Raw genomic sequence first — 23,428 nt, 5'->3', positions numbered from 1 at the left:
CGGCAGCTGATGACAAGAGGATACACTTTTAGTTTTAATAACATAACGTTAGATTCAGTTGCAAATAACTACAAACTAATATTCCCATTGAGCAAGTTTATATGAAGATATCAGCAGGGAAATTACAGTTGAATCATGAAACTTTTAACGTCCTCTGAAAGCAACAGACCATTACTTTGTTATAATGTTCTTATTTAGGGATGCTCCAATATATTGTTTATAATGAGCCATTAGTAAGATTGACATTTGAAAAATGATGGTAAAACTTTATTGTCCTGTTTGTAAAACATAACAATTTCCCAGAGAAGTCCTGGGTAAATGACATTTTTTTCTTTTTTAACAAAATAAGGTTTGATTAAAAAAAAAAAACGTAAAGCAGTCTATTAGCAGCATAAATATGATAACTCTATCTATAGTTTCCCAAAATGTCCTTTTTCACATGCATAGATGATGCCTGAAGGGCTGAGTTGTCAAAAAGTGACAACACCTCAAGCCAACAGGAATAATTTCTCCTGCATGTGAAACACATTTAATGCTTATTTTTTAGAACAAAAGTGCCCTGAATTTAGGGCAATTTCTTGGTCCAAATCCCTCAGGTATCGTGCATTTAACTTTTTTAATGTTAATGTTTCCAGTAGTATGCACCTCACAACTGGAATGAACTGCCACACTGTGGTCGTGTGTGTGTGTGTGTGTGTGTGTGTGTGTGTGTTTTGAGTGAATGAAATGTCTTGTTGTGATGATCTTGTGTTTATGTAATTTGTTTTCAGGTCGCTCTTGCGATCTTGATCTCAATGAGATCTCCTGAATAAATAAAGCTTAACTAAATGCTGGTAGAAGATACATTAAAGCACATAAGGGGCTATGACAGTCTTGTGGTAAACTCAGCTTACAAGGAAGGGTCCGAATGTTAATTTAGATAAAACAACTACTTCACATCAATAAAAATATAACTGTCCCCTGCACTGATCTACTATCAAAATAAATTTAATCTCAAAATTGTATTCTGTTGTATGTATTATGTCTCAAAAATACATTGTATTTTATTTGAATGTATAGAAAACTTTGGCAATTATTCTTGAATTCATCAATCCATAAATTCAGAGGAAACAAACACATACAAAACCCTTACATCGCAAGAAAAGACCATCCACCTTCTCAACAGGAATCATATAAACACAATTTGTTCTCCATCTCACTGGAGATGGTTGTCACTTGTCCTCTTCAACTTCAAGGTCCCTCCGTTTTCGTCATTGCCTTTGGTGGAAAAAAATTAAAATATTAATGAAACAATTCATTACAACACAATGAAAGAAGGGGATTATGATTACAATTCAAATACCTGTTTAAAAATCTGGAAACCAAGATAGTTCTTTGCCATGCTTCTCAGGTTGGACTTTCCACCCACCTTGCATCTGACATAACCATACAAGTTGGCCCATTGTAAAACCAAGCCCATTATTACAACAGCCTGTGGGGCAGAATCACAAAAAGAAACGAGACATAAACCAACAATTAGCAGCTGTTTGGGACTGACAGATATTAAACTGGCATCCACACGCAGAAACTCTGAACTGACCAGCCATTTAATCTTGAAGGAGAAGATGGTGCTGAACAAAAAGACAATCCAAAAGATGGGGCACACGATAAGGCCAAGCCAGAAAATCCGGGACTCAGCGCTGGATGTTGTGTTCACACTGTGTGTCTGTTAACAAAAGTAAACAAGGTTTCATCATGTCCAGTGTCCCCATTGTGCCGCATGATAATTCTAAGAGAGGACAATGGAGCTGTTTTATGTTACACTATCTTCAATCATCTAATAGGGTCATGCAGCTACATTACATGGTAAAAATGCTTTACAAATGTTACACTGGCACTCACAACACTGCAAAGTGCAGTCAGTCTATGAAATTATATATGCATGCACCGTATCTTCCACAAACTGCAAACAGAAATGCAGTCACCTCCGTGTCACTTTAAATATACCTCTATTTACCGAGATCGCTATTACTTTACAGAGAACCGGAGTTGTTTGCTGCCAAAGTCAGGTTTAATTGCAAAAAGGAAACATGATGAGGCTGTTTGTTTATCTTGTTTTTCCAACTGTGTGTCTTCCACGTGAGAAACCTTTTTTTCTTGAGCTGAAAAGAGCCCCGAGCAAATACGAGCAAGGCATTTTGGATGTGCCTGATGAGCTTCTGCTTACCTTCCTTGACTCAAACACCCAGTGGTTCTTTCCATCTTCGTCCACTTGATTCCACCACCGAAGGCCCACCAACAGCCTGCCAGATACGTTCTAAACAAAAAAGGAATCCATCTGTAAATGAAAACCTGGTACTTTGATTTGATTTATTCTGTCATAAACAACATATACATTACGCACGTGTCCAAATATTCACAAAAATGTAAAATAAAAAAACGATGAAAACCTAAACAAAAAAAACAGATATCCTCCCAAATGGGACATGGACATGCTAAGATAAAAAACCATAAAATATGATTAGTTGATTCATCGACTAAACATATTTTCAATCCAACATAAAATTAACTGGAAAAACTCTAATAATTAATTAATCTTTTAGGTAATTTTTCAAGCAAAAATACCAATTTTCTCTCATAATAGCTTCTTTACTGTGAGGATTTGATGCTTTTGTTTGTCTAATATGATTGTAAAGTGAATATAGTTGGGGACGAGACTGTCGGTCGGACAAATCGAGCAATGTGAATACATAAGCTTGGGCTGTGGGAAATTATAATGGGAATAGGACACTTTATAGACTAAATTATTAATCAATGGATCGAAAAAAATCATTAACGGATTCATCCATAATGAAAATAATAGCTAGTTGCCGCCCTACGTTACACAAGCACAGGCGTGTGGCACAGGGTAAATTAGTAAAAGTTCATATAGTTTGTATCCATAGTTAAACCATGACCTGAGCTTCTCACCTTCACAGTCCAGAAGTCACATGACAGCAGGAGGATGATGGTGACCATACAGGCAATAAAACGACTGCTGAGGATGTCACACAGTAAGTAGACCAGGATGGCACTTGTTCGGAAGAAGAGATGGAAGAATGAGGCTAGAGGATGCCTGAAACACAGATTGCCATTTTATTATTTTTAGTTAAAGTAAAACATTTGGTCAGGATACAGGACAGTTAGCTTTAACCACAAAAGTAGCACATCTCACCTAATTTTAGACTCTTTTAGCCTGACGTGACTGTCATCTTCACCAAAAAGAGGGGAGTCCTGAGAGTCCTGAAAACAAATCAAACATTAGCAGATTAACGCAAACGCAGCACATACCGAGCTAACTGCCTGTTTCCTCGGCTTAGTTTGTAATTTACACATTAAAAGTCATGAATATTTGAGTCCAAAATATCGATTAAGACGCGTTGCACCATATTCAGACAAATATTCTTCTCTAAATTATCACAAAGTATAATTTAGGACCGTTTACCTGTCTCCGCATTTTGATTTTAACACTTCAGGATGTATTTCCTGGTGACGTTGTTGTAAACAAAACCGTGTGATAAGGACCCCAGGCGAGTGTGGCTTTAAATGTGCCTGACTTAAAGGTAAGCCAATCCCGCAAAAAAAAAATGTCACTTGTGATTGTTGTAACATAAATCAGCTTGTATTTTAGGCTCGTAAGTTCTTGCAGATGCTTTAGTAAAGGGTTTCTTTTCTACGTTTGATTAATTGACTATTTGCATATGTCCATTCGGTCATTAGGGCTACTCCTAACAATTCTCATTATCGATCAATCTGCTGTTTGGTTTTTGATGGATCTAATAATCATTTGGTACATACAATCAGAAGATCGTGTAACATGACCATTTCAGTCTCCTAAAGAATGTCCAAAATGTCAAACAGTCCAAAAACCGAAGATATTTTGTTTACTGTATTGTAAGACAAAGAAAAACATAAAAATTTGGACTGGAACTAGGTAATGTTTGGTATATTTTCTTGAAAAATTACTAACAATGAACTGTTTATCAAAAATAATTGCAGAGTAATTTTCTATCTTTTGACCAATCAATCAACTGACTAATTGTTAAGCTCTAATAAAAATGTTAGCTAGATGTAGCAGACTACCTAGGTCTTTCAAAACAGACTATTATGTAGCAGTGGTAATAATAATAATGACAATAGTAATTAGTAAAACAATAAATCATTCCCTTTCATGCAGCTTATTTTATTGCTTGCATTTATGGTGTGCATGTACAGACTGAAGCATAAAATTGCACAAGATCAGCATCAGTATTATTATAATGTTTTATATTTTTTTGCCTTCTGAAAACAACATTTATAGTACATTTACACTGTCACATATACAGGCTATAACATAATGAGAGACATCAAAGTTATGATATTCGTAAGTCAATACCCACCTCAAAACAGAGAGAAAAAAACAGCTTAGTCATAGAGAAGTAACAAAGCATTGTCAAAACCAAGTACAATTTATACAATTTTATGTCAAAAAAGTTGGCTGGACACCTCTGGTCCTGCTGCAGTGTTATGAGGTCAGAAAAACCTCAAACAGACTGGCGACTGAGTGCATGCGGTAAAAGATGCCAAAAGGAAGTCCAACATTGACAACAGCAGCCCAAATGTTGAAGCTGTAGAATTTAGTTTCAGTGTCATGGTCAAACTGGGGACGAGCACCGAATGCCGGCATGATCCACAGCTGTCAAAGAAAGAAACGAGAACAGGTTGAGTATTTAGTGAGTTTACAAACAGTGAATGTGAGGCAGCGAGGGAGAATGGTACTTACTATGATGTTGCCCAGCAGCAGAAAAACACAGACCTCCTTCAACACCCGTCTCTTCCAGGACAGTTTCGGTCTGTGCTCAGCTGTGTGGCCATGGTGGTTGTGCTCTGTGGGTTCTGGGCTTGACTTTGTGTCCATATCTGATCCTTCAAGGCTGCTCAGGTCTTTGCCTGGCTGCAGCACATATGGATTTGCCACCACAGTGACTGGGTGCACCTCATGGTAGGGCTCCCGATGCAGACCCTCAATTATGAAGTAGTTCTGAAGGCCGAGCTGGATCACCATCAGGATAGCCCAGGCCAGGTTGAGCCTGTTTAGGTAGCCTTTGGCTCCTGTTGCAATCATGGCTACAAGGGTGAAATAGCTGATGATGAATTGTCCCAGTGAGGCTCCCACCAGCAGCCCCACATCCAGGCTGCGTGTGGGGTTTTTCTCTGATACGTGCTCCCTGTGGTCCACCTTGTAGATAGTGCAGCCAATCAAGGTGGAAATGGACATCGTGGTCACTATGACTATATTCATGACAAAGTGCATCATCACTGCCTTGTCTTTCTTGTAATCATTGTTTTCTTTTTTCATTTCCGTCTCATATGCGATGAAGGTTGCCAGACCTGCCACCACTAAGAGAATTCCCGTTACAGGACCGAGAAATACGTCCTTCAGATGGAATTTCATACTGTGGTGGGCATGTTCATCTGCTACTCGACTTACATTTTTCCACATGACATAGGCCATGGCAGAGGCAAAGAGACTGTACTCAATATTGAAGGGGTACAGGTAGTAGTAGGCTTCCTTGAAGATGCTACATGAAGTGTGGCTGCACTTGCACGTACTGTCTCCATAACTTGCTGCAAAACATGACAGAGCACAGGAGGAGAGAAATATTATGCTGTCGTATTTGTACAGATACGTACAGATTTGTACAGATTTGTACTGTGATCGCTTAATCTGCTTTAATTACCTTTACTGATGTACAGGCTTCGTCCAGAGAGTTTAGTGTTGTTGCTCGGATAGTCGGGAACGGTTGTTTGGTGAACGGACTCCTCAGTGACCGCCGTCATCCACACAACCAGATTTGTGGAGAGGGTGAGCATCAGCCCACAGCTGAATAAAAGATGAGGGAAACAAGAGGACACAATGATCAGAGACGATAGCAGCGGCAAAAAGCATGATCTGCTTTACAAGGCAATGTCCCATAATGTCATGTGAGTAATGAGTTCAATAAATAACAATATTCTGCTTTTTATTTTATTTGGTTTTCAAACCAAAGCTGGTGCATTTAAATTTAGAGGTAAAAAACTAGTTCATCGACTGAATAGTGACTGACAGGAAAATAATCGGCGACAGTTTTGATATCTGATTAATCATTTAAGTCATGTTTTTAAGCAAAATGCCAAAAATGTACTGGTTACAGCTCCAGCTAATGTGAATATGTGCTGGTCTACTTAGTTCTATGTAATATTAAACTGAATACCTTTGGGTTTTCAAATTTTCATCAGTTAAAACAAGCAATTCAAACCTAGAGTCCAACCTGGGAAATTTGGATAACAATTTTCTGGTATTTTTTCCACCAAACGATGAGTTAATTTATTGAGAAAAAAATCGCAGGATTAATGGATAATGAACATAATCATTGGTTGCAGCCCGATTACAATTTAATGTAAAAAAAATAAAATAATAATTGCACGTTTTCAAGGTCTGCAAATGAAGAGAAATTTCTCTTTTTGGCAACGAAACAACGCCAGTCTTGTAGCAGAAACTTCAAATTAAAAATGCTCTCAATTGTTCAGGTTACTCTCAATTTCCTGCGCAACAAATGTTAAAGGAGAAGAATGAACTTTTAAGTATCAAAATAGATACCCTGAGAAACAGCATGTTTACAAAGACAGTGAGTGATGAAAGAAAGAGAAAGGAAATCCATTAAGCACCTACCGTGTAATGTTCTTTTGTATCTGTACACAGTCCTTGGCATGGATCCACATGAAGTATGTCTGCAAATTAATTTCACATTTATCTTAATATTTTACAACCATAAAGACTCAAGTCAACAATGTAACCTGTGTAGCACACTGGTATTTTTAGGCATTTTTACCTGTACAACTATGAAAACAAGTTGCACCACAGGGAATGCAACCTTAACAGCAGATTTGCAGTGGAGGTAGCCCACATAGCCGGCTATCTTGAAAATGTCCATGATAATACTGAGCAGTCCAAATAGTACCAGTCCTCCTAAAAGAAAAAGAACATGCAGAGCACGGAAAATTTTTTAAAAACCGTTCAAGATTGCTCTAAATAAAATACTTAATTCTAAAGGAAGTGGGACATTTACTTACCCCTGAGCCATACCGGTCCAGCATGGGCATCCTGGTAAACAACAGCGTTTTCTTTCCTTGCTGTGTAGATGATGTAATAAATCATCCAGATGGAGGTGAGGAGGAGGAGGATGATGAGGTAAATCTGAAGGTCAGAGGTTCTGATGTTTATATCACTGTGAGCACTGCCACTGGCCAAGGCACAGCCCAGGATCAAGATGTTTACACAAATGATCCCAGACAGCATCCATCCCCAGTTTCGGCCCCTCTCCCTCACGACTCCACTGGAAGAGATGGTCAGGTCAGGCTCACATGTGCTCTCCGCTTGACTCTGTGCATTGATGTTGTTGGAAAGGTGGGCCTCCTCCGTCTCCCTGTCTTTGGCCGTCATCCTACATGGTTCACAGGGATTACCGTCAGTCAAGCAGTTGCAGGGATGGCCAGTGTTCAAACACATGACTCTTCTCTCTAAGATCTGTTCAGGAATGAGTTTTTCGTTGTATTCATTCGGCTGCACATGAGACGTTACAGGTTTAACAGCTACACCCACTCCCTTTAAAGACAGATCCCGCCCATGAAACTTTTCCATGGACACAAAATCAGCATAAATGTCACCCTGTGGGTGCTTGACAAAAGAGCAGTTTCAAATCACCAAATGCAATTAATTTCCTCCTCTTGTGGCTCTTATTTTGGCAAGCAATGCATGTTAACAAGGCTGTATTGAATAAGAATCCACAAACATGTTTATGTGGATTAGCTGTATTTCCTGGAATCTACGCTATCCCTCTCCATCACAGATAAAATCAAGAATAACTTCAGGACAATTAAAATAGCTGTATAATAATGTAAAATAGCTCCTATCCTGTATCACAACCGAGCTCTTACAACAGTTCAACAAAGCAGTGACCTTTTGAAAAATAAAGAAAGGGTTTCAGAATACCTGTAAGCCTACCTGATGTAGTATGATCCTGAGGAGTCTGAACCGCCATGGCTTTTATATGCCTTCAAAAACACAGTGGTTTACTATACAAATAGTCATAAATGTCAATAAATCTGTTATGAACAATACCATATTATTACCAAACACAGAGTGTTTTGCACATAATATTCACATAAAGTTCAAAAGATGTTTCCTGGAACAGCCATTTCTCACGAATTCCAAAATACCAGAAACCGGTTCCCTTTCAGATAAACAGCAATTTTTTTTTTTTTTGATTTTATGCAATAGATTGTTTTGTGCACTTGCACATTTTGTACAAAATGAATGCTGAAGTTGCTAAATGCTAAACAAACCTGTACGTGACATTAATCATCAAAAACATTTATAGATAATTTCAGCGCTTTATGTCTTTTTCTTATTCAGCTTAATCCACCTTTTTTTTTCCCCTTAGCTGCAGCTGACCACATCCAGCCATGCCTTACAATCTAAATGTGATCTGAATTCTCCAAATAGGCGTAGCACGCGTTATTTGCCTATCTTTTTGACTCAGCACTTGAAGGGAATACTTTCAGCTCTTTAATGCTATTCATGGCTCAATGAGGAGAGATGCCTCCGTATCTTCTCACAGCAAAATGCCTGAGGTGTACTACATGAAAAGCCACTATCTGTGCCTATTGTTATGGAAGTTTCAATTGGATAGTATGTATGACAACTTCATTCTCTAAGCCACTAGTTCAACTATGCTTATTTTAGATCATGACTTAGGCAGATTTATCTCCTTTTCAACAGGGTGGGGTTAACAGCAGAGGTGGGGTTTAGTTTATTGCCACACTCCATAGTGAAATCTATATGTCCGCACTCGCAGCAACGTAAAGTTCAAAGTGAGAACAATGGTTTATTGAAAAGAACAGGGAAAAACTACGACACCAGTGTGTCTCTGAATCTTCCCTACCTGTCATTCACATGAGACAAATCTGGTAATACAAATGTCAGTACTCATCATTTCCTGAACAAGTTTATACACCTCTAAAACTTTGGTGCGGTGGATGGTTTTGTCTTGAAGTTCATTCCTGTTGGGTGGATGAGTTTGAAAGAGTAAAGGAAATTTGTTGACTATGTAGTAACATAAAAAATTGAATTATGCTACCGCATCAACCAAAGACTGGCATGTAGATAATAATAAAAATAATAAATAATCATTTTCATGGCCGTTAAACTGCTTATCTGTTGAAAAGCCTAAATACAGTTTGAGCCACATAAGGTGAAAGTAGTTTGTATCACTATACCAAAGGATAATGTCTTTTTTAGAGTCATTACTGAGACTCTCGGACACATATATGCACAGGCATGAGATCATCAACAGATATAAAAGTCAAATTCACGCTCCCTGAAGTCCCAATAAGGAATGTAGAAGGAATAGAGTCCTGATCAGTTGGCTAGATTCAGTTAGGGCTACCTTACTACACCACTTTCCCTCAGATGAATTACAATGTGTCTGTTTTGTGGAGTTTGTTGTTTAGACACCAGAGAGGGGTCCCCAGTCTGTTGCAGACCACAACAGGGGAGCACTGTCGCCCGCGCCGTGCGCACCGTGGCGTCCCTGGATACCGGAGACGCGCCCTGCCTGTCGCTGCTCCGCTGATCAGTAGCCACTGACTCTGGGGAAACGGAGAGACCGGTCTGCGCCCACTACATGCCCGCATGACGACGACGACGATGACGGCGGTGCCGATGAAGCGGAATGGGGTCGCGCAGGGTGGACCAATCCTGCACCATGAATGACAGGTACCACAAGGCGGCCCGGGACGGCCACCTGGACCTGCTGAAGGAGGCAACTCGGAAGGATCTCAACGCACCGGATGAGGATGGCATGACACCGACCTTATGGGCTGCTTATCACGGCAACCTGGAGGCTCTGCGGCTCATCGTGGCGAGGGGGTGGGTAGCAAGTTTCTGACTTTCGAGAACGAGTGCGCAGAACTTAGGAGCAGATTCTGGAGCTCCCATATAATTTGTTTATTATCAATACATCATGAAAAAAGATAGGTTGTCATTTTCAAAGCTAAGTGGGACTATTGGTTTTGTAAACAATCAATACCTCCATACCATTAAAAGGGCGACACTGTTCGAAGTCAGCTGATCAGTACAGCTGATGCCCTGCAGTCAGTTTTTACAGAAACAAAAACATCTACGTTGGCCAATAAAACGGAGTTTATAAATATACTATACATGAGACATAACCCATATCTAAAATCACGAACTGTCGTATTAACTAGAGCGTTTCTGTAGTTCGGTTTGATATTTACAGAGAGTCTTCTCTAATTACTGATTTCACAACATCATCACAAAAAAAAAAAAAAAAAAAAGATTTCCCAAATAAACAGTTCACACCATTATTTCATTAGGATGAATCCTGGCACAAATACAGTACGCTCGTGTTTGTTGAAATTGACCGTTTTTACATTGGCTTCTATTAATTATTTTTTCTAACATATTGACAATGAATACATGTTGTGTGAAGGAGAGATAGAGTCAGCTTCGGTAAGAGGAAATGTTGGGATGAGGAAATACACAACGGCCCCTTCTCATATTTTCTGGCTGACCTGGTTTGCTTGCCAGCCATAAAAATGGGCCGATTGTGAGTCTGCTTAATAGAGTAAAGTTTGTGGGGGACTTACTGTAAAAAGAGAGGCGACAGCATTTATCATTGTTTAGTTCACTGAGAACAAAATAAAAGATCCGAGGACATTTAGTCTTTCAGTTTTCCTTAAAACACACCAGCAGCAAACCAAGGCTTCCCACACTGCGTGATAGTATTCACTATTTCCCACGAATTAAGTGTAAACAAGGCTCTGGAGGCATTCCGCTGCTGAGGGCACAGCATTCCTCTACTGATAGCAGAAAACATAAACCCCTGGTTTACACGAGGTACTAAAATTAAACACTTGATAGCTGCCGTAACGTTCCACAGAGGTACCAGACTCATGGGACCCGGGGATGCGATGAAGAGAAGTTTAATGCTGCTTGATAATTTCATGGGAAAGATGCCGTGCTGTGCTATATTTGGCAAATATATTGCACTGGGCAACCTGCAGTAGCATCAAGCCATCATAGGAGGTGAAGACACAAACAGCCTATAATGTAATAAAAAAACCCAAAAAAAAAACAGGGCAGGGATAAGTGAGCAGGCCTATCACAGCTGCGGTCAGCATTTTATTGGGATGTACATAAATTATGACACATAAAGCTATCATGTTCGATGGTCCCAACCGATGACAAGCATATTGTATATTCTGAGTTCAGAAGGTGATAAATGTCTCATCGCAACATAAAAATTGAACATATCTAATTGCTGTTTATCTTTTCACATCAATTTATAGAGTTTTATAGCACTGTTTTATGTTCCTTCATCTACTTTCATTGCAGGGTTAACAGTAATTCCTTTGTCTGATCACTGTTTCATTGTCACTTTCTGGGCTGTTTGCCACATACAGTTCATCATGCACACTGATGACAACCACTCCTCTGTACTCAAAGAAACTGTAATCCTAAAGCTCCCCTTTTTTCTTTCTAATTGTTTGAACCCGCTCCTTTCCAGGCAAAAAAAGAGCAGGTTGCTGAAATCAGAGGCGGACTTTGCTAATCGCTGCCCAGGTTGGGTCTGGGACACATTCCCGGTGAAAAACTTGCAAAGCAGTCCCATCAATAATAAATCTGCACTTCGACAGTAGCTTCACGTCCATTGCATCAAATATTTAGCAGTCTGTACGTGGCAACATCCGAGGACGGAGACGAGACACGGGACAGTTCGGCAAACATGTAAATTCAGGGGGTGTGACGCCCTTAAAATTTATGCCCTTAAAATTGTATTACCAGTATTTAGTTGCAGTGGCCAAAGACAAGCTGTAAATCATTAATACATCCTGTTTACCTTTGAACATCAGTGATTATCAGTGAGATGCTTAACGGAATATTAGTTTTAACAGCATCTAATAATGAGTAGACAAATGAGATGACATAGAGATTTGGAATTCAGGCTTATGATGGGAAAGAAAAGTAGGAATGCGCCATACACATCGGTTCTTCATATCATCCAGCCAGCTGTCAAACTGTATGTTTCGACTTGATGAATTCAGTCTGACATCACCAGCCATGCACAGTGGTGCTCTCTGAGTCAGGCACAACCTATTCGGCCTCCCCTGAAACTGGATACAGTCAGCATAGCAGTGGTGCTGGCAAGCCTGTGGTCATATTACAGGCTGACAGCGACAGGACAGCACACTCAGAGGTAACCCTAAGGTCGTGGACTGTCAGCCATGGATAAATATCCCTTATATTTTTAGTTATGACCCTGCATAATAGTAAATTCATTGTGTAGGATCCTTTTAATGACATCATCCTATTGGCAAGTTGGTCAGTGCCTTTAAAAAAAGGTGGTTGCCTATAGAAGACCTATGGTTGGTTTTTTCTGAAAAGCCAATGTGATGATTAGAATATAAATTATTTTTTTTTTAAAAGGCCCCATTAATAACCCATGGATGGCAGGTCAGTGCTGAAAACATATCAAAAATATCCCACTCTGACTCAGGAGCGAGTCATCTAAACAACAGGTCAAGGAGGCAGCCTTTATCCATCATTTTTCTCACAGTCTCAACAGGGATGAAAATATTTATTTAGTAAATGTGAGACAAATTCTCTGACTATAAAGGTTGTATCTAATATGTTTCTCATGGCCCACAGAGGAAACCCTGACAAGTGTGACATATGGGGGAACACTCCGCTCCACCTGGCAGCTGCCAATGGTCACCTCAACTGCCTTTTCTTCCTGGTGTCTTTTGGTGCCAACATATGGTGCCTGGACAACGACTACCACACGCCGTTGGACATGGCCGCCACAAAGAATCACATGAATTGCGTCCGCTACCTGGATTCCATCGCAACCAAGCAGACGGGCCTCAACAACAAGCTGGTCAGCAAGCTGAAGGATCGGGCATTTCGTGATGCCGAGCGACGAATTAAAGAGTGCGCAAAGATGCAGAAGAGACACCACAAACGCATGGAGCGAAAGTTTCACAAGGAGGCTTCGGAGGCTTCTGCGTCTGATGTCATGAGTTTTTCCAGTTACACCAGCAGCTCTCTTAGCCACAAGCTGCACAACTCCAACGCAGCTACTGTCAGTGTGCCATATTCTCAGGTCAGGAGTTTTTAATTAATCTATTCCTGAAGGACTCACTTTGTTTGTTTTGCATTTTTGCATCGTTGAAAAGCTCAGTTTGTCAACTAGAAAAGAGTTTTCAAATCCCTCCTCTTAACTGCACAATTTAACCAGACTGCTAAATGCTCCCATGGTGACAGGAACAATGCTAAGAAGCTCATGTTTAACAGCTATAGTTTTTACCATGTTCACCATCTTAGTTCAATGTAGCTAATTAGCACTAAACAGAAATGACAATTCGTCATCTGGTTACCATGAATGTCTGTACAAAATTTCATGGCAATCCATCTAATGATCGTCAAGATATTTCAGTGGGCCAAAGTGGTCAACTGACCTACCGACCAACAGACCAACACTGCCATCCTTAGAGGAATTTTATAGCACACAGCAAATGAAACCAGTAGCTATGTGAAAAGTATCAAAAACGTATGATTCAATCTCAAAGCTTCTGAAATTAATCTGTGATAATGTAAGAAATACATTGGCTTTAAGAATATTTACTGTTTTTTTCCTGTTAGGCTACTCTCCACGCCACAAACCGAGGGAAAACAAAGATCCAGAAGAAGCTGGAGAAGAGGAAACAAGGAGACGGGACCTTTAAAATCTATGAGGATGGAAGGAAGAGTGTGCACTCCCTCTCTGGACTTCAGCTGGGCAACGATGTCATGTTTGTCAAACAGGGGACATACATGAACCCAAAGGACCGTGGCCGCCGCAACATTCGTGACATGTTCCCCAGAGACAATGACGATGCCATTTCACGTGCCATGAGTGAGCCGGACCTCCGCGGGCCCGATGTGGACTATTCTGAGATCAGCACCGACTCAGGACACGATTCCCTGTTCAACCGGCCTGGTCTGGGCAACATGGTCTTCAGGAGGAACTACGTGAGTGGGGGGATGTTTGACCTTGGTGGTCGGGATGAGGCCAGTGTGGACTGGTCGGGCAGTAATGTGCGTTTACGCAGTCGGCTGCAAGAGTACCCGAGTCTAGATGAAGACAGCATCGGCAGTGCCCGCAGCCTACAGGAGAGGAACGTGGAGGACCTGCCCTGGGAAGAAGTCGAATTAGGGCTGGACGATGATGATGAGCCTGAGACGAGCCCCCTGGAAGTCTTCCTAGCCACTCAGAGCATGAGCGAGTTTTTCTCCATCTTCAAGAGGGAGAAGATTGACCTTGAAGCACTGCTACTGTGCTCTGACCATGACCTTAAGAGTATCCACATCCCCTTAGGACCGAGGAAAAAGATCTTAGATGCCTGTAAGAGACGGCTGGAGACCATAGAGGACCCGGACTGCGTCGAGGACACAGAACTGTGAATGCTGAAACCTTCAGTTATACAGTGTAGTAAGGAAGTATTTGAGCAATTACGTATTGTTTGTTATGTTGTCTCTGTACTCCAGCACATTGGATTTGATATGAAACAATAAAAGTAAGGGAGTGCCAGCTTTCAACTTAAAATCCGAGTGTGTCCACATCAGATGAACAGTGTGGGACTTGTGGCCCCTTCTAAGGAAGAAGAACCTACATTATTTAGATGCAAGCAGCTTACCTGCAAGTAGTGTTCCCTGCCTCTGCTGCATTTCCTGACGCATCACCTGTGTGCTTTGCGAATGTGCGTGATAAAAAAACAAAATGTGGACCCACTCATAGCACTACTAGTGGTCGAACACTCCAAAGGGTACTTTTAATATTTGATTGCAAATCCTCTCGCATTCGGTGACTGACTGAAGTTTATGACCCACAGACATCAAAAAACACTTGCTTGCTTATTTTGGGGGCCCTTTTCCTGCAAGTCTGGTCTTTATCGTTGAAACACATGCTCAGTTTAGATTGAGGTCGGATGGCTGACTCTGCCAGTCAAGAACATTCAGCCAAAAAATGCTTGCCTGGTCTGTATGTTTACTCTCAATTTCCTTCTAGATTATACTAAAGCTGGAAGATCATGTGTGAGAAGCGCTATGACTCCTGAACTGTTCACTCTCTTTTGAACTCTCTTTTAAGCGAAAAAAAAAGTCAGCATTAAAGCATAATAGCAATTCATTTTAAATTCAATGTGCTGGAGGTGATCCAAGAAATAAAAAAGAGGTAACTGTCTGATACTTAATGGACTGCAGAGCACATGTTGCTTCTTGCTGTTGAGATCTAGCCACTGAGGAAATGTGTTGTGAAAAGAAATCTTCTTCGGTTACAAATATTGATCCTTCTCTTGTTGTCATTCTGTCCTGCAGATAATAAAAGTTGTTGTAGACAGTCCCCTCCTGCTGTGTGCTCATCCAGCCTTAAAGGTCAGTGGAGCATTGTGGAGTGAATGTCACGTATGGACAGGGAGGACCTAATGATTTACCTCTCCTGCAAGCTCAGTGGTAACAAAGCAGAAAGGATACTGTCAATGCGAATATGTCAAGCAAGAAGAGACAAGTGTGAGACAGATTCTTAACGGGATTCTTTTACAGTATCTTGTTAGCCTCAGGAGGATCATTGAAAATATCTCTGTATGTTGGTTGGTCGGAGACCCCTGCTCTGCATGGTTTGACAAACCCGAAACACAATTATCAGAGTGTGGTGCTGTGCAGTGTCACTGTGTGCCAGGTGGCATAGTTAACAGAGAGTTGACTGTGGGGTCTGTGTCCCCTGAATTTGTTTGCCCCTGTGGGGTAAATCCTACATCCTCATGTGCCTGCGTTGCTTGTGCCTGTGCATTTGCTTAAAAGCGTCTTTTTGACATGAACTTCATTGTAACTTTATTATTAACTGTTGCAATAACAGCGTTTTGAGCAACATTTTCACTCGGAGCCGCTCACCTGTTTCCTTGCCGATACATTTCATCTCTGTACATGTTTACATACAGCGAGCCGTGTCAGTCCTCGTGTGGCTCACTGGCAGAGATGGCCAACTGTTCATTGAGATCACTGTTCTGATTTACTGTAGTATTGTAAACTATGTGAAAACAGAGCATCTTTAGATTATTTTATAATACACAATATAAGTAGTTTTTTGTTTTAGGCATGTTCAGTTCCATACACTGGGAGAATTATAAACCTTTTGTATATCACTCATGTCAGTCTTGACGATATGACACACTTCCAACTGTTTGTATCTTGAGTAGTTTTTTTTTAAAATAATATACATCTGCACAGGAGCATACGTCGATGTTTACTATCTCAACTTTTTAACATTTTAGTTGGACTTTAAATAAAAATACTAATGTTTTCAATGCTGTATTGTACTTAACTGATGAGTCCATATACTTTGCTCCCCTTTCTTCACTCTACTTGCTATATTTCATCAGCAGAGAAACTCAAATTTAAGATATGCAGAGTATACTGTAAGATGTGTCTTTGTGAAGCAAGGCCATAGCTACCATTAAGGACACTAATTTTGTGTCCTCGGTCATATTTCTGGGTTTTTGGGAGGGTTTAATGACACAAAGAGAAATTTACATACTACAATTATACACATATAACACGTAATGGATTTTATAGGGCTGTATCTTATGTTTCTTAAACTTAATATTTGTTATGATTTAGTCATTTCCGACGGAATAACATTCATGTAAAGATGTGTACCGAAGGCTTTGAAACAACATTTAGACGTCAATGTGGAGAGAAGAAAATGTAATTTAACAATTAAATATAAAATAAAATGTGAATTTAAAAAAAAATTAAATACTGAGAAAATTAGTATAGAGTTTGGTTGGTAGCTAGTGAAATTTAGATGGGTGGGATTCTGCAGGGAAAACCTGGCTTCAGCCCTAGTATAAAGTAAATAAATGCTCACTCGCTCATCAGTGCACCAAATTAATTGAGATCCCACTTATGCATAGTGTAACTAATATGGACTGTTAATATGTAGTCATGTCTTTATTATTACAGTTTTTACAGGTAAATGAATATCTTGTCTCTGTTTACAAAGACATAATTTTTACGCTTCTGCCAAGACTTGTGGTGTGTGTGTCTCTTTGTGAGAGACACACACACCCAGAGTGGAAAATTCGTGTTATGGCATCTTCAGCTAAAGTGATAACCCTCACATGCTGCTCGCACACACAAAAAACAAGCGTCGTTGCTGCATAGCATTAATTCAGGAAGCTGTACTGTGGATAAGTGACGCTGTCTGGAAGCTCCATGACTATGACATAACATTGTTATCGAAAGGAAACACTCTTAGACTCTAACACGTGGTTACATTTAGCAGCACTAAATGTCCCAGTGAAAAACTAATTTGAGACGGTGTCAGCTAGAGCATTATCCACAAATAATACCGATGTCTTATTCAGTGACCTTATTGGAAACAGAACGCAGATGCAATTTTTTTCTTACACCGTTAATTTTTAAAATTAAACCTTAAAACCCAACTTTACCGGAGAATGTAAAATCAGTAAACAAGTCAAGTTATCAGCTTCGACAAAACAAATGAGAGGATGTTAATTCCCCTCCCCAGCTGCGTAGTGCGTTTGTCATTTCCTCCCCATATCGCTGCGATCTGGTGTGAGTCTTAAGTTTAGGGGGTTGAATACAGGGCAAAGAGAACAGTAAAACAGGGGAGGGGTGAAAATGCTGGCTGAGTGCAAAATACCTTAGGCGTGGTTTTCTATTCTTTCCTTACACACTCCGAGGGTCTTTGGATCACAGAAAAGGCAGGAAAAAGCAGCAGTAAGTGCGGAGCAGGATTTGTGACCATCTAAAAGTCAACCAAATCAGGTTTAAAGTGACTGGAGGAACATTCCTAAACATGGCGACTCTCAGCAGTAAGAATGAGGAAAATTCGACGGAGGTTCAACACAATGCCAGCATAAAGAAACCAGAGGATCCTACCGATCTGACATCTGACAAACTGCTCCCACAAGATGTGTTGTGTGACTCCTGCGTGGACACTCCCAGCAAGGCCCTAAAATCCTGCCTGACCTGCCTGGTTTCTTACTGTGAGGCCCATCTCAGACCACATCTCCAGAACACCAGATTTCAAAACCACCGTCTTGTGGATCCCCTCCTCGACATTGACTGTCGGACTTGTGAGGTTCATCAGCTTCCTCTCGACCGCTTCTGCCTGATGGACAGCTGCTGTGTGTGTCTGGACTGCGAGAGCCAGGAGCACAAAGGGCACACAATTTCATCTGTAGGGGAGGCCCGCACACAGCTTGAGGTCTCAGAAACACACACACACACACACACACACACACACACACACACACACACACACACACACACACACACACACACACACACACACACACACAGTGCATTTTATTCAACACAGAGCATTTAATATTGTGGAAAATAAAGTGCAAAATATTCATTTAGAGTTTGTCAGTAATGGTCTTTACACTGGTTACTAACATATTGTCTCCATTGAAAACCTGATGCAGCATTTGTTATAGTCTTCTTTGTAATGATTATTTGTAGACTGAGATGCAGAAGAAACAAGAAGAGATCAGTCAGAGTACCTCAGCAGCTGAAAGGGCAATTGAAAAGCTGCAGAGCAACAATGACTTAATTAAGGTATGTTATGTAGACAAATATTTCACCATATCCCATTTTCTGTGGATTCATTTAATATATAATGGCCTGGTTCAAAGATGTTATTCTAATTTCTTTATCATTTTCTACAATTATTGTCTCTCTTTCCCCTCTTGTCCTTTAGTCTTCAGTGCAGGAGATATGTGTACTCATTGAACAGCAGTTTGCCAGGATGCAGACGACTGTGGAGGAGGCCAGAAAAGGGGCGGTGGAGTTTCTGGAGGGAGAGCAGAGACAAGCCCTCAGACAGGCCAATGGAATCCAGGCACATCTGGAGCAGAGGAGATCAGAGCTGATGAAAATGTTGGCTCAAATGAACAAAATGTCCAGGAGCAAGTCTGATGTCGACTTCCTGCAGGTACAAAATATTTGATATCTTTAAAATAATAATTTATGAGAAGAAAAAAATGCATGGCCTAGTAGGTCTGAGCCCATTTTGGTCAGATGTATCACACGATCTGGGATTAGCACAAAATGTTCTGAGACAGAGTTTATTTTGAACTCTGCTGTCATGACAGTGTCAACAGAGCAGGCAATTCCCATTCTCAGTTATATCACAGAGAAGAGTTCTTATTTTCTTTTAATTTTTATTGGTAATGACACATAATGAGGGATTTAGCATAGATAGACGTTAAATGACATCACATACATACATACATACAATACTAAAGGGTGACAAGCATTACTCTGAACAGATACTGGAGAATAAGTGAAAAGGGTGAACTGAACTGATGGTGCATGACCGTCTTATATAATAAGTTTGGTAGATAGCAGTGGGGGAGGTGTCTATTGTGTGTGTGTTTGTGAATATGCCTGTACCCATGGTTAGGTGTATTGTGATATTTGGGAGATGGTTATCATAGTTGGGACCTGTGGTCATGTATGTGGCTTTGGTCTTTGGATGAGTTCTGTTTTGAGTTTAGAAGAGTTAAGAATGCATTCCAGGTTTCATTAAAGACTGATATATTGTTCTTTCTATAAGATGCTACTCTATTGACATATGTTCTGTAACAAGGTTAGTCCAGTGTGTGATATGACAAGATTTTCTAGATTTTCAGTTTTGAAAGATTATTTCCTTAGCGATAGTTAGAGAAATGAGTAATGGGTTTCTGTATTTAGTTGGGAGGGTAACTTGTGTAATATCTCCCAGCAGGCAGAGTGAAGGGGACAATGGGATTCTGTAGCTCAAGATAGTGGAGAGTTTCTCAGTTACTGCTATCCAGAGGGAGTGTACTAGTTGGCAGGCCCAAGTGGCATGAAAACATTTGTGTGTGCTATCCAAAGTGCATTGTGAACAGGTGTCTGTGTCAGCCAATTGTGTTTTAAACATTTTACTTTGGGCGATGTGGGTTCTATGGATAGTTTTATATTGTATAAGTTGCATATTTGTGTTAATGGTCATAAAGAAGATGTTTTCATAGATTTGTATCCAGAGCTCAGGGTTGGGAGAGAGAGCCAAGTCATTTTCTCATTTTATAGTTGGGAGAGTTATGGCGGTATCTGAGATGGATATAAGTTTATAAAGCTTTGAGATGATGTTTGTTTTTGGTTTTTGTTTTTTTCAGTTTGGGATTTTCATGATCTCGTCAAGTAATGTAGAAGGTTGTAGTGTGTTGAAGGTGATGGACATGAATGAGTCCCTTTTCTTACAATGAAGGAAAATAGACGGGGGTGTTGTGCGGTCTAAAATCCAGATTGCGCCAAATTGGGGATGCTAGTGAAGATTTAGGGATTTAATTGGTTTTCCACCAAGCTGTCAAAGTTGAGGAGATTGTGTTGTTCTTACAGTAATTCAGTTTCTCTATTGATTGTGGTAGGAAGAGAAGGTCTGCAATTGAGGTGGTTTTACATCGATCTAACCATGGCTTATAATTATAACCATGGCTTTTTGTAGTTGTGCTTTTGGGTCCATTTGAATGATTATTGTCATTGATTTGCCAAGAAATAGTGGAAAAAGATTGGTGTTTTCTTGGCCACTGTGTGGTTTTCCATTTTGTAATGTTGCAAATGAGATTCTGGGTTTTTTGTTTTTCCAGTAAAATTGAGCAGGTAATGAGTCCATTTCTTTGAACCACTTTATGGTGGGGGTTGCGGGAATCATTGAAAGCAAATAACTAATTGGAGGTAAGGTTTTCATTTTAACTGTTTGGATTTGCCCAATGAGAGTGAGTGGGAGCTTGGTCCAGTGTTTGATGTAATTAATCAATTAAGTGATAATTGTGATTGAAGAGCTCTGACATCTTAGGAGATATATTAATGCCTAAATATCTTATGTTGCCAAGGGGAAGTTGGAAGGGGGAATCTTGGGCTGCAGAATCCAAAGCATCTTGAGACAGTGGTAGTATAATTGCTTTATTCCAGTTTATTATGTAGTGTGAGATTGTGGCGAAGTTGTTAATGATGTTGAAGGCTTCCCTTAGTTACACATATAGGTTCTCTAAGTACAAGAATAGACGGGCAGATGGCATCCAGGCACATCTGGAACAGAGGAGAACAGAGCTGATGAAAATGTTGGCTCAAATAAACAAAATGTCCAAGAGCAAGTCTGATTTCAAATACTTGCAGGTTCAAAATATGTGAAATATTTAAAATAATAATTAATAAGTACAGAGAATGCATAGCCTGGTAGGTGTGAACCTATTTTGGTCAAATGTATCATATGATCTGGGATTAGCACAGGGTGTTCTCTGAGAAGAGTTTATTTTGGACTCCGCTGTATTTACGGTGTACACAGAGGCTTTTCAGTTATATCACAGAAAACAGTTCTGGATCAACAGCTTAATTTTACGTCATGATACCTGATACGTGTCTCTTTTCTTTTGCTTGTTTTAGGAGTACTCGGAATGGAAGAAAAGAGCGGCAGATGTACGTCTGCCCAGTGTGTACATCAACCGCATGGACCATTTAACCTCTTATGTCAACGTAGTGACTGATGCTACACAGGAGCTGTGTGATCTGATTCTCTCCTTCTACAGTGACAAACTGAGCGTGTTTTGTAAAGGCGGTGAGTGTACATTATGCTGTATATTTTACCTTACCTTATAACATCTGGGTCCTCATGGCTCAGAGAAAACTGCCTCAGATGTATTTGACTTTGGTGATCCCCTGACATTTCCTCTAGCATCATCAAGCGGCTCACATTTGTGTTTTTGTGTAAAATGGCTCGACAAGTATTAGGTGGATTGCCATGAAATTACGGACATGAATGTTCCTCTAAGGATGAATTATATTAACTTTGATATCCCTTGATTTGTCATGTAGCACCATCATCAACTCAAAAATGATCAAATACCTGCAAAAACTAATGACATTCTTAGCCTCAGCTGTTCTTGTGTTTTGTGCTAATTAGCAAATGGTGAACATGGTAAACATGAAACCTGCTTAACATCAGGATGTTAGCGTTGTCATTGTCATATTAGCATGGTAAAGTTAGCATTTAGCTGTCCCTAAGTCAGCCTCACAAAGCCGCTAACATGGCTGTAGACTCTGTTTTGTCTGTATTTGTTCAGCTCAATTTTTGAATGCACTCGGGAATTTCTATTTATCAAATATTGAGTACATTGCAGAAATCGTCATGATTAACTTTTCTTCATAATGATAAACTAGGTACTAAATCTCCGATGCCAGATTCTCAGCTTTCATCCCTGCCTGATCCTGAGACGCGCAAGGACTTTTTGAAATGTAAATACACCTATACATTATGTTGAATTGAACCTGTTAATTTGGCTGATCAACTATTCATAATGACATTTCCCCTGTATTGTAGACACAAGGAGTTTGACCTTTGACACAGACACCACCCATCATTTCTTACGTTTAACTGAAGACAACAGAAAGCTCAACAACACCAGCCCCTGGCAGCACAACTACCTAGAACACCCTGATCGCTTTGAGTATTGGCGGCAGGCGATGACTTCACAGAGTGTTTACTTGGGCAGGCACTACATTGAAGCAGAGCTGAGTGGGGAAGGTGCTCACGTGGGAGTCGCATACAAGAGCATCGATCGTAAGGGAGAACAAAGCACCTGTTGCATCACTGGGAATAACTTCTCTTGGTGCATTGGAAGGAACAGCCAAGGTTTCTTTGCCTGGCATGCTGGTCTGGAGACGGCCTTGGAAGTTACTGATATGAAAAGAATTGGCTTATATGTTGACTTTCACCAAGGCTTTGTGTCTTTCTATGATTTAACTGGTCCTATGAGGCTGCTCCACAAGTACAAGGCTGATTTCATAGAGCCTTTATATGTTATTGTCTGGCTGTCGAAGAAAGATAATGTAGTTTCTCTGGTAAATGCAAAATGATGCCTCTTCCCATGTTTTACTAACAAATTACCAGCTGCCATCACTGTGAGCTGGTAAAGAAAAAAGTAATGCAATATAAATTTTTATTGAGGTTGCATTACAAGGTAAATAAAGTTGGTACATATGGAGGATTTTTTTCACGTACATGTAATTGACAGTTAAATTTACTACCATCTAGTAGTAACTCTGCAATATAAGCATAGGAAACCTGTGCTGGTGTGTTAGGAATTTATTGCAATTTTACTGCAACTTTATTGCTCTTGAATGTGATATAAATGAGGAAAAGAAGTACACAATTGCCTGCCAACAATTCTTTTATTAGTCTTACAAAGTCATTTGGTTATTAAAAGCTTCAATGTCTGT

The 23,428-nt window shown here is 40.1% G+C and overlaps 4 protein-coding genes across 7 annotated transcripts; 2 read left to right on the top strand and 2 right to left on the bottom strand.

Moving 5' to 3' along the window:
• Positions 1-254: 254 nt before the first annotated feature.
• Positions 255-3,553, bottom strand: zgc:112148 (uncharacterized protein LOC550424 homolog). The gene is made up of 7 exons (XM_040122714.1): positions 3,464-3,553; positions 3,194-3,261; positions 2,950-3,094; positions 2,207-2,296; positions 1,580-1,705; positions 1,343-1,471; positions 255-1,257 (listed from the first exon to the last, which is right to left on the bottom strand). Exons 1-7 carry the CDS (start codon positions 3,473-3,475, stop codon positions 1,231-1,233), a joined length of 597 nt encoding a protein of 198 aa, XP_039978648.1. The 5' UTR covers positions 3,476-3,553; the 3' UTR covers positions 255-1,230.
• ush1ga (Usher syndrome 1Ga (autosomal recessive)) lies at positions 3,419-16,393 on the top strand. 4 transcript variants are annotated; one of them, XM_040122701.1, is made up of 5 exons: positions 3,419-3,581; positions 9,538-9,967; positions 12,770-13,223; positions 13,763-14,591; positions 15,476-16,393. In XM_040122701.1, the coding sequence occupies exons 2-4, from the start codon at positions 9,771-9,773 to the stop codon at positions 14,561-14,563; spliced, it is 1,452 nt and encodes a 483-aa protein (XP_039978635.1). In that variant the 5' UTR covers positions 3,419-3,581; positions 9,538-9,770; the 3' UTR covers positions 14,564-14,591; positions 15,476-16,393. The 4 variants fall into 4 exon arrangements, with proteins under 4 accessions (XP_039978635.1, XP_039978615.1, XP_039978604.1 ...); XM_040122681.1 differs by having other exon boundaries at positions 9,550-9,967; positions 13,763-16,393; XM_040122670.1 differs by having other exon boundaries at positions 13,763-16,393.
• LOC120786902 (proton channel OTOP2-like) lies at positions 4,235-7,590 on the bottom strand. Its single transcript, XM_040122657.1, has 6 exons — positions 7,111-7,590; positions 6,870-7,006; positions 6,710-6,768; positions 5,739-5,881; positions 4,781-5,625; positions 4,235-4,693 (listed from the first exon to the last, which is right to left on the bottom strand). The coding sequence occupies exons 1-6, from the start codon at positions 7,544-7,546 to the stop codon at positions 4,523-4,525; spliced, it is 1,791 nt and encodes a 596-aa protein (XP_039978591.1). The 5' UTR covers positions 7,547-7,590; the 3' UTR covers positions 4,235-4,522.
• Positions 16,394-17,647: 1,254 nt separating the features above from the next.
• LOC120786224 (E3 ubiquitin-protein ligase TRIM16-like) lies at positions 17,648-23,182 on the top strand. The gene is made up of 6 exons (XM_040121523.1): positions 17,648-18,389; positions 18,650-18,745; positions 18,888-19,121; positions 21,596-21,767; positions 22,370-22,444; positions 22,530-23,182. The coding sequence occupies exons 1-6, from the start codon at positions 17,979-17,981 to the stop codon at positions 23,063-23,065; spliced, it is 1,524 nt and encodes a 507-aa protein (XP_039977457.1). The 5' UTR covers positions 17,648-17,978; the 3' UTR covers positions 23,066-23,182.
• Positions 23,183-23,428: the final 246 nt, after the last annotated feature.

The sequence above is a fragment of the Xiphias gladius genome, chromosome 3, assembly GCF_016859285.1.
Source record: "Xiphias gladius isolate SHS-SW01 ecotype Sanya breed wild chromosome 3, ASM1685928v1, whole genome shotgun sequence".
NCBI lineage: Eukaryota > Metazoa > Chordata > Actinopteri > Istiophoriformes > Xiphiidae > Xiphias > Xiphias gladius.
The sequence above is the reverse complement of the archived record's forward strand: the minus strand, read 5'-3'. Positions and strand labels throughout refer to the sequence as shown.

What these genes read in the sequence shown, in the direction of transcription:
- zgc:112148 (XM_040122714.1), bottom strand. An exon ending in CTAAAAGAGTCTAAAATTAG is followed by an intron (nt 3,095 to 3,193) that starts GTGAGATGTGCT and finishes TCTGTGTTTCAG; the next exon opens with GCATCCTCTAGCCTCATTCT. An exon ending in GTTTCCAGATTTTTAAACAG is followed by an intron (nt 1,258 to 1,342) that starts GTATTTGAATTG and finishes TTTCCACCAAAG; the next exon opens with GCAATGACGAAAACGGAGGG.
- LOC120786902 (XM_040122657.1), bottom strand. Translation starts at nt 7,546, where the DNA reads ATGTGTTTGAACACTGGCCATCCCTGCAACTGCTTGACTGACGGTAAT. An exon ending in TGGACCGGTATGGCTCAGGG is followed by an intron (nt 7,007 to 7,110) that starts GTAAGTAAATGT and finishes TTTTTCTTTTAG; the next exon opens with GAGGACTGGTACTATTTGGA. An exon ending in ATACAAAAGAACATTACACG is followed by an intron (nt 5,882 to 6,709) that starts GTAGGTGCTTAA and finishes TCTTTTATTCAG; the next exon opens with CTGTGGGCTGATGCTCACCC.
- ush1ga (XM_040122681.1), top strand. Translation starts at nt 9,771, where the DNA reads ATGGGGTCGCGCAGGGTGGACCAATCCTGCACCATGAATGACAGGTAC. An exon ending in CGGCTCATCGTGGCGAGGGG is followed by an intron (nt 9,968 to 12,769) that starts GTGGGTAGCAAG and finishes CATGGCCCACAG; the next exon opens with AGGAAACCCTGACAAGTGTG. An exon ending in TCAGTGTGCCATATTCTCAG is followed by an intron (nt 13,224 to 13,762) that starts GTCAGGAGTTTT and finishes TTTTCCTGTTAG; the next exon opens with GCTACTCTCCACGCCACAAA.
- LOC120786224 (XM_040121523.1), top strand. Translation starts at nt 17,979, where the DNA reads ATGGCGACTCTCAGCAGTAAGAATGAGGAAAATTCGACGGAGGTTCAA. An exon ending in AGGCCCGCACACAGCTTGAG is followed by an intron (nt 18,390 to 18,649) that starts GTCTCAGAAACA and finishes GATTATTTGTAG; the next exon opens with ACTGAGATGCAGAAGAAACA. An exon ending in CTGATGTCGACTTCCTGCAG is followed by an intron (nt 19,122 to 21,595) that starts GTACAAAATATT and finishes TGCTTGTTTTAG; the next exon opens with GAGTACTCGGAATGGAAGAA.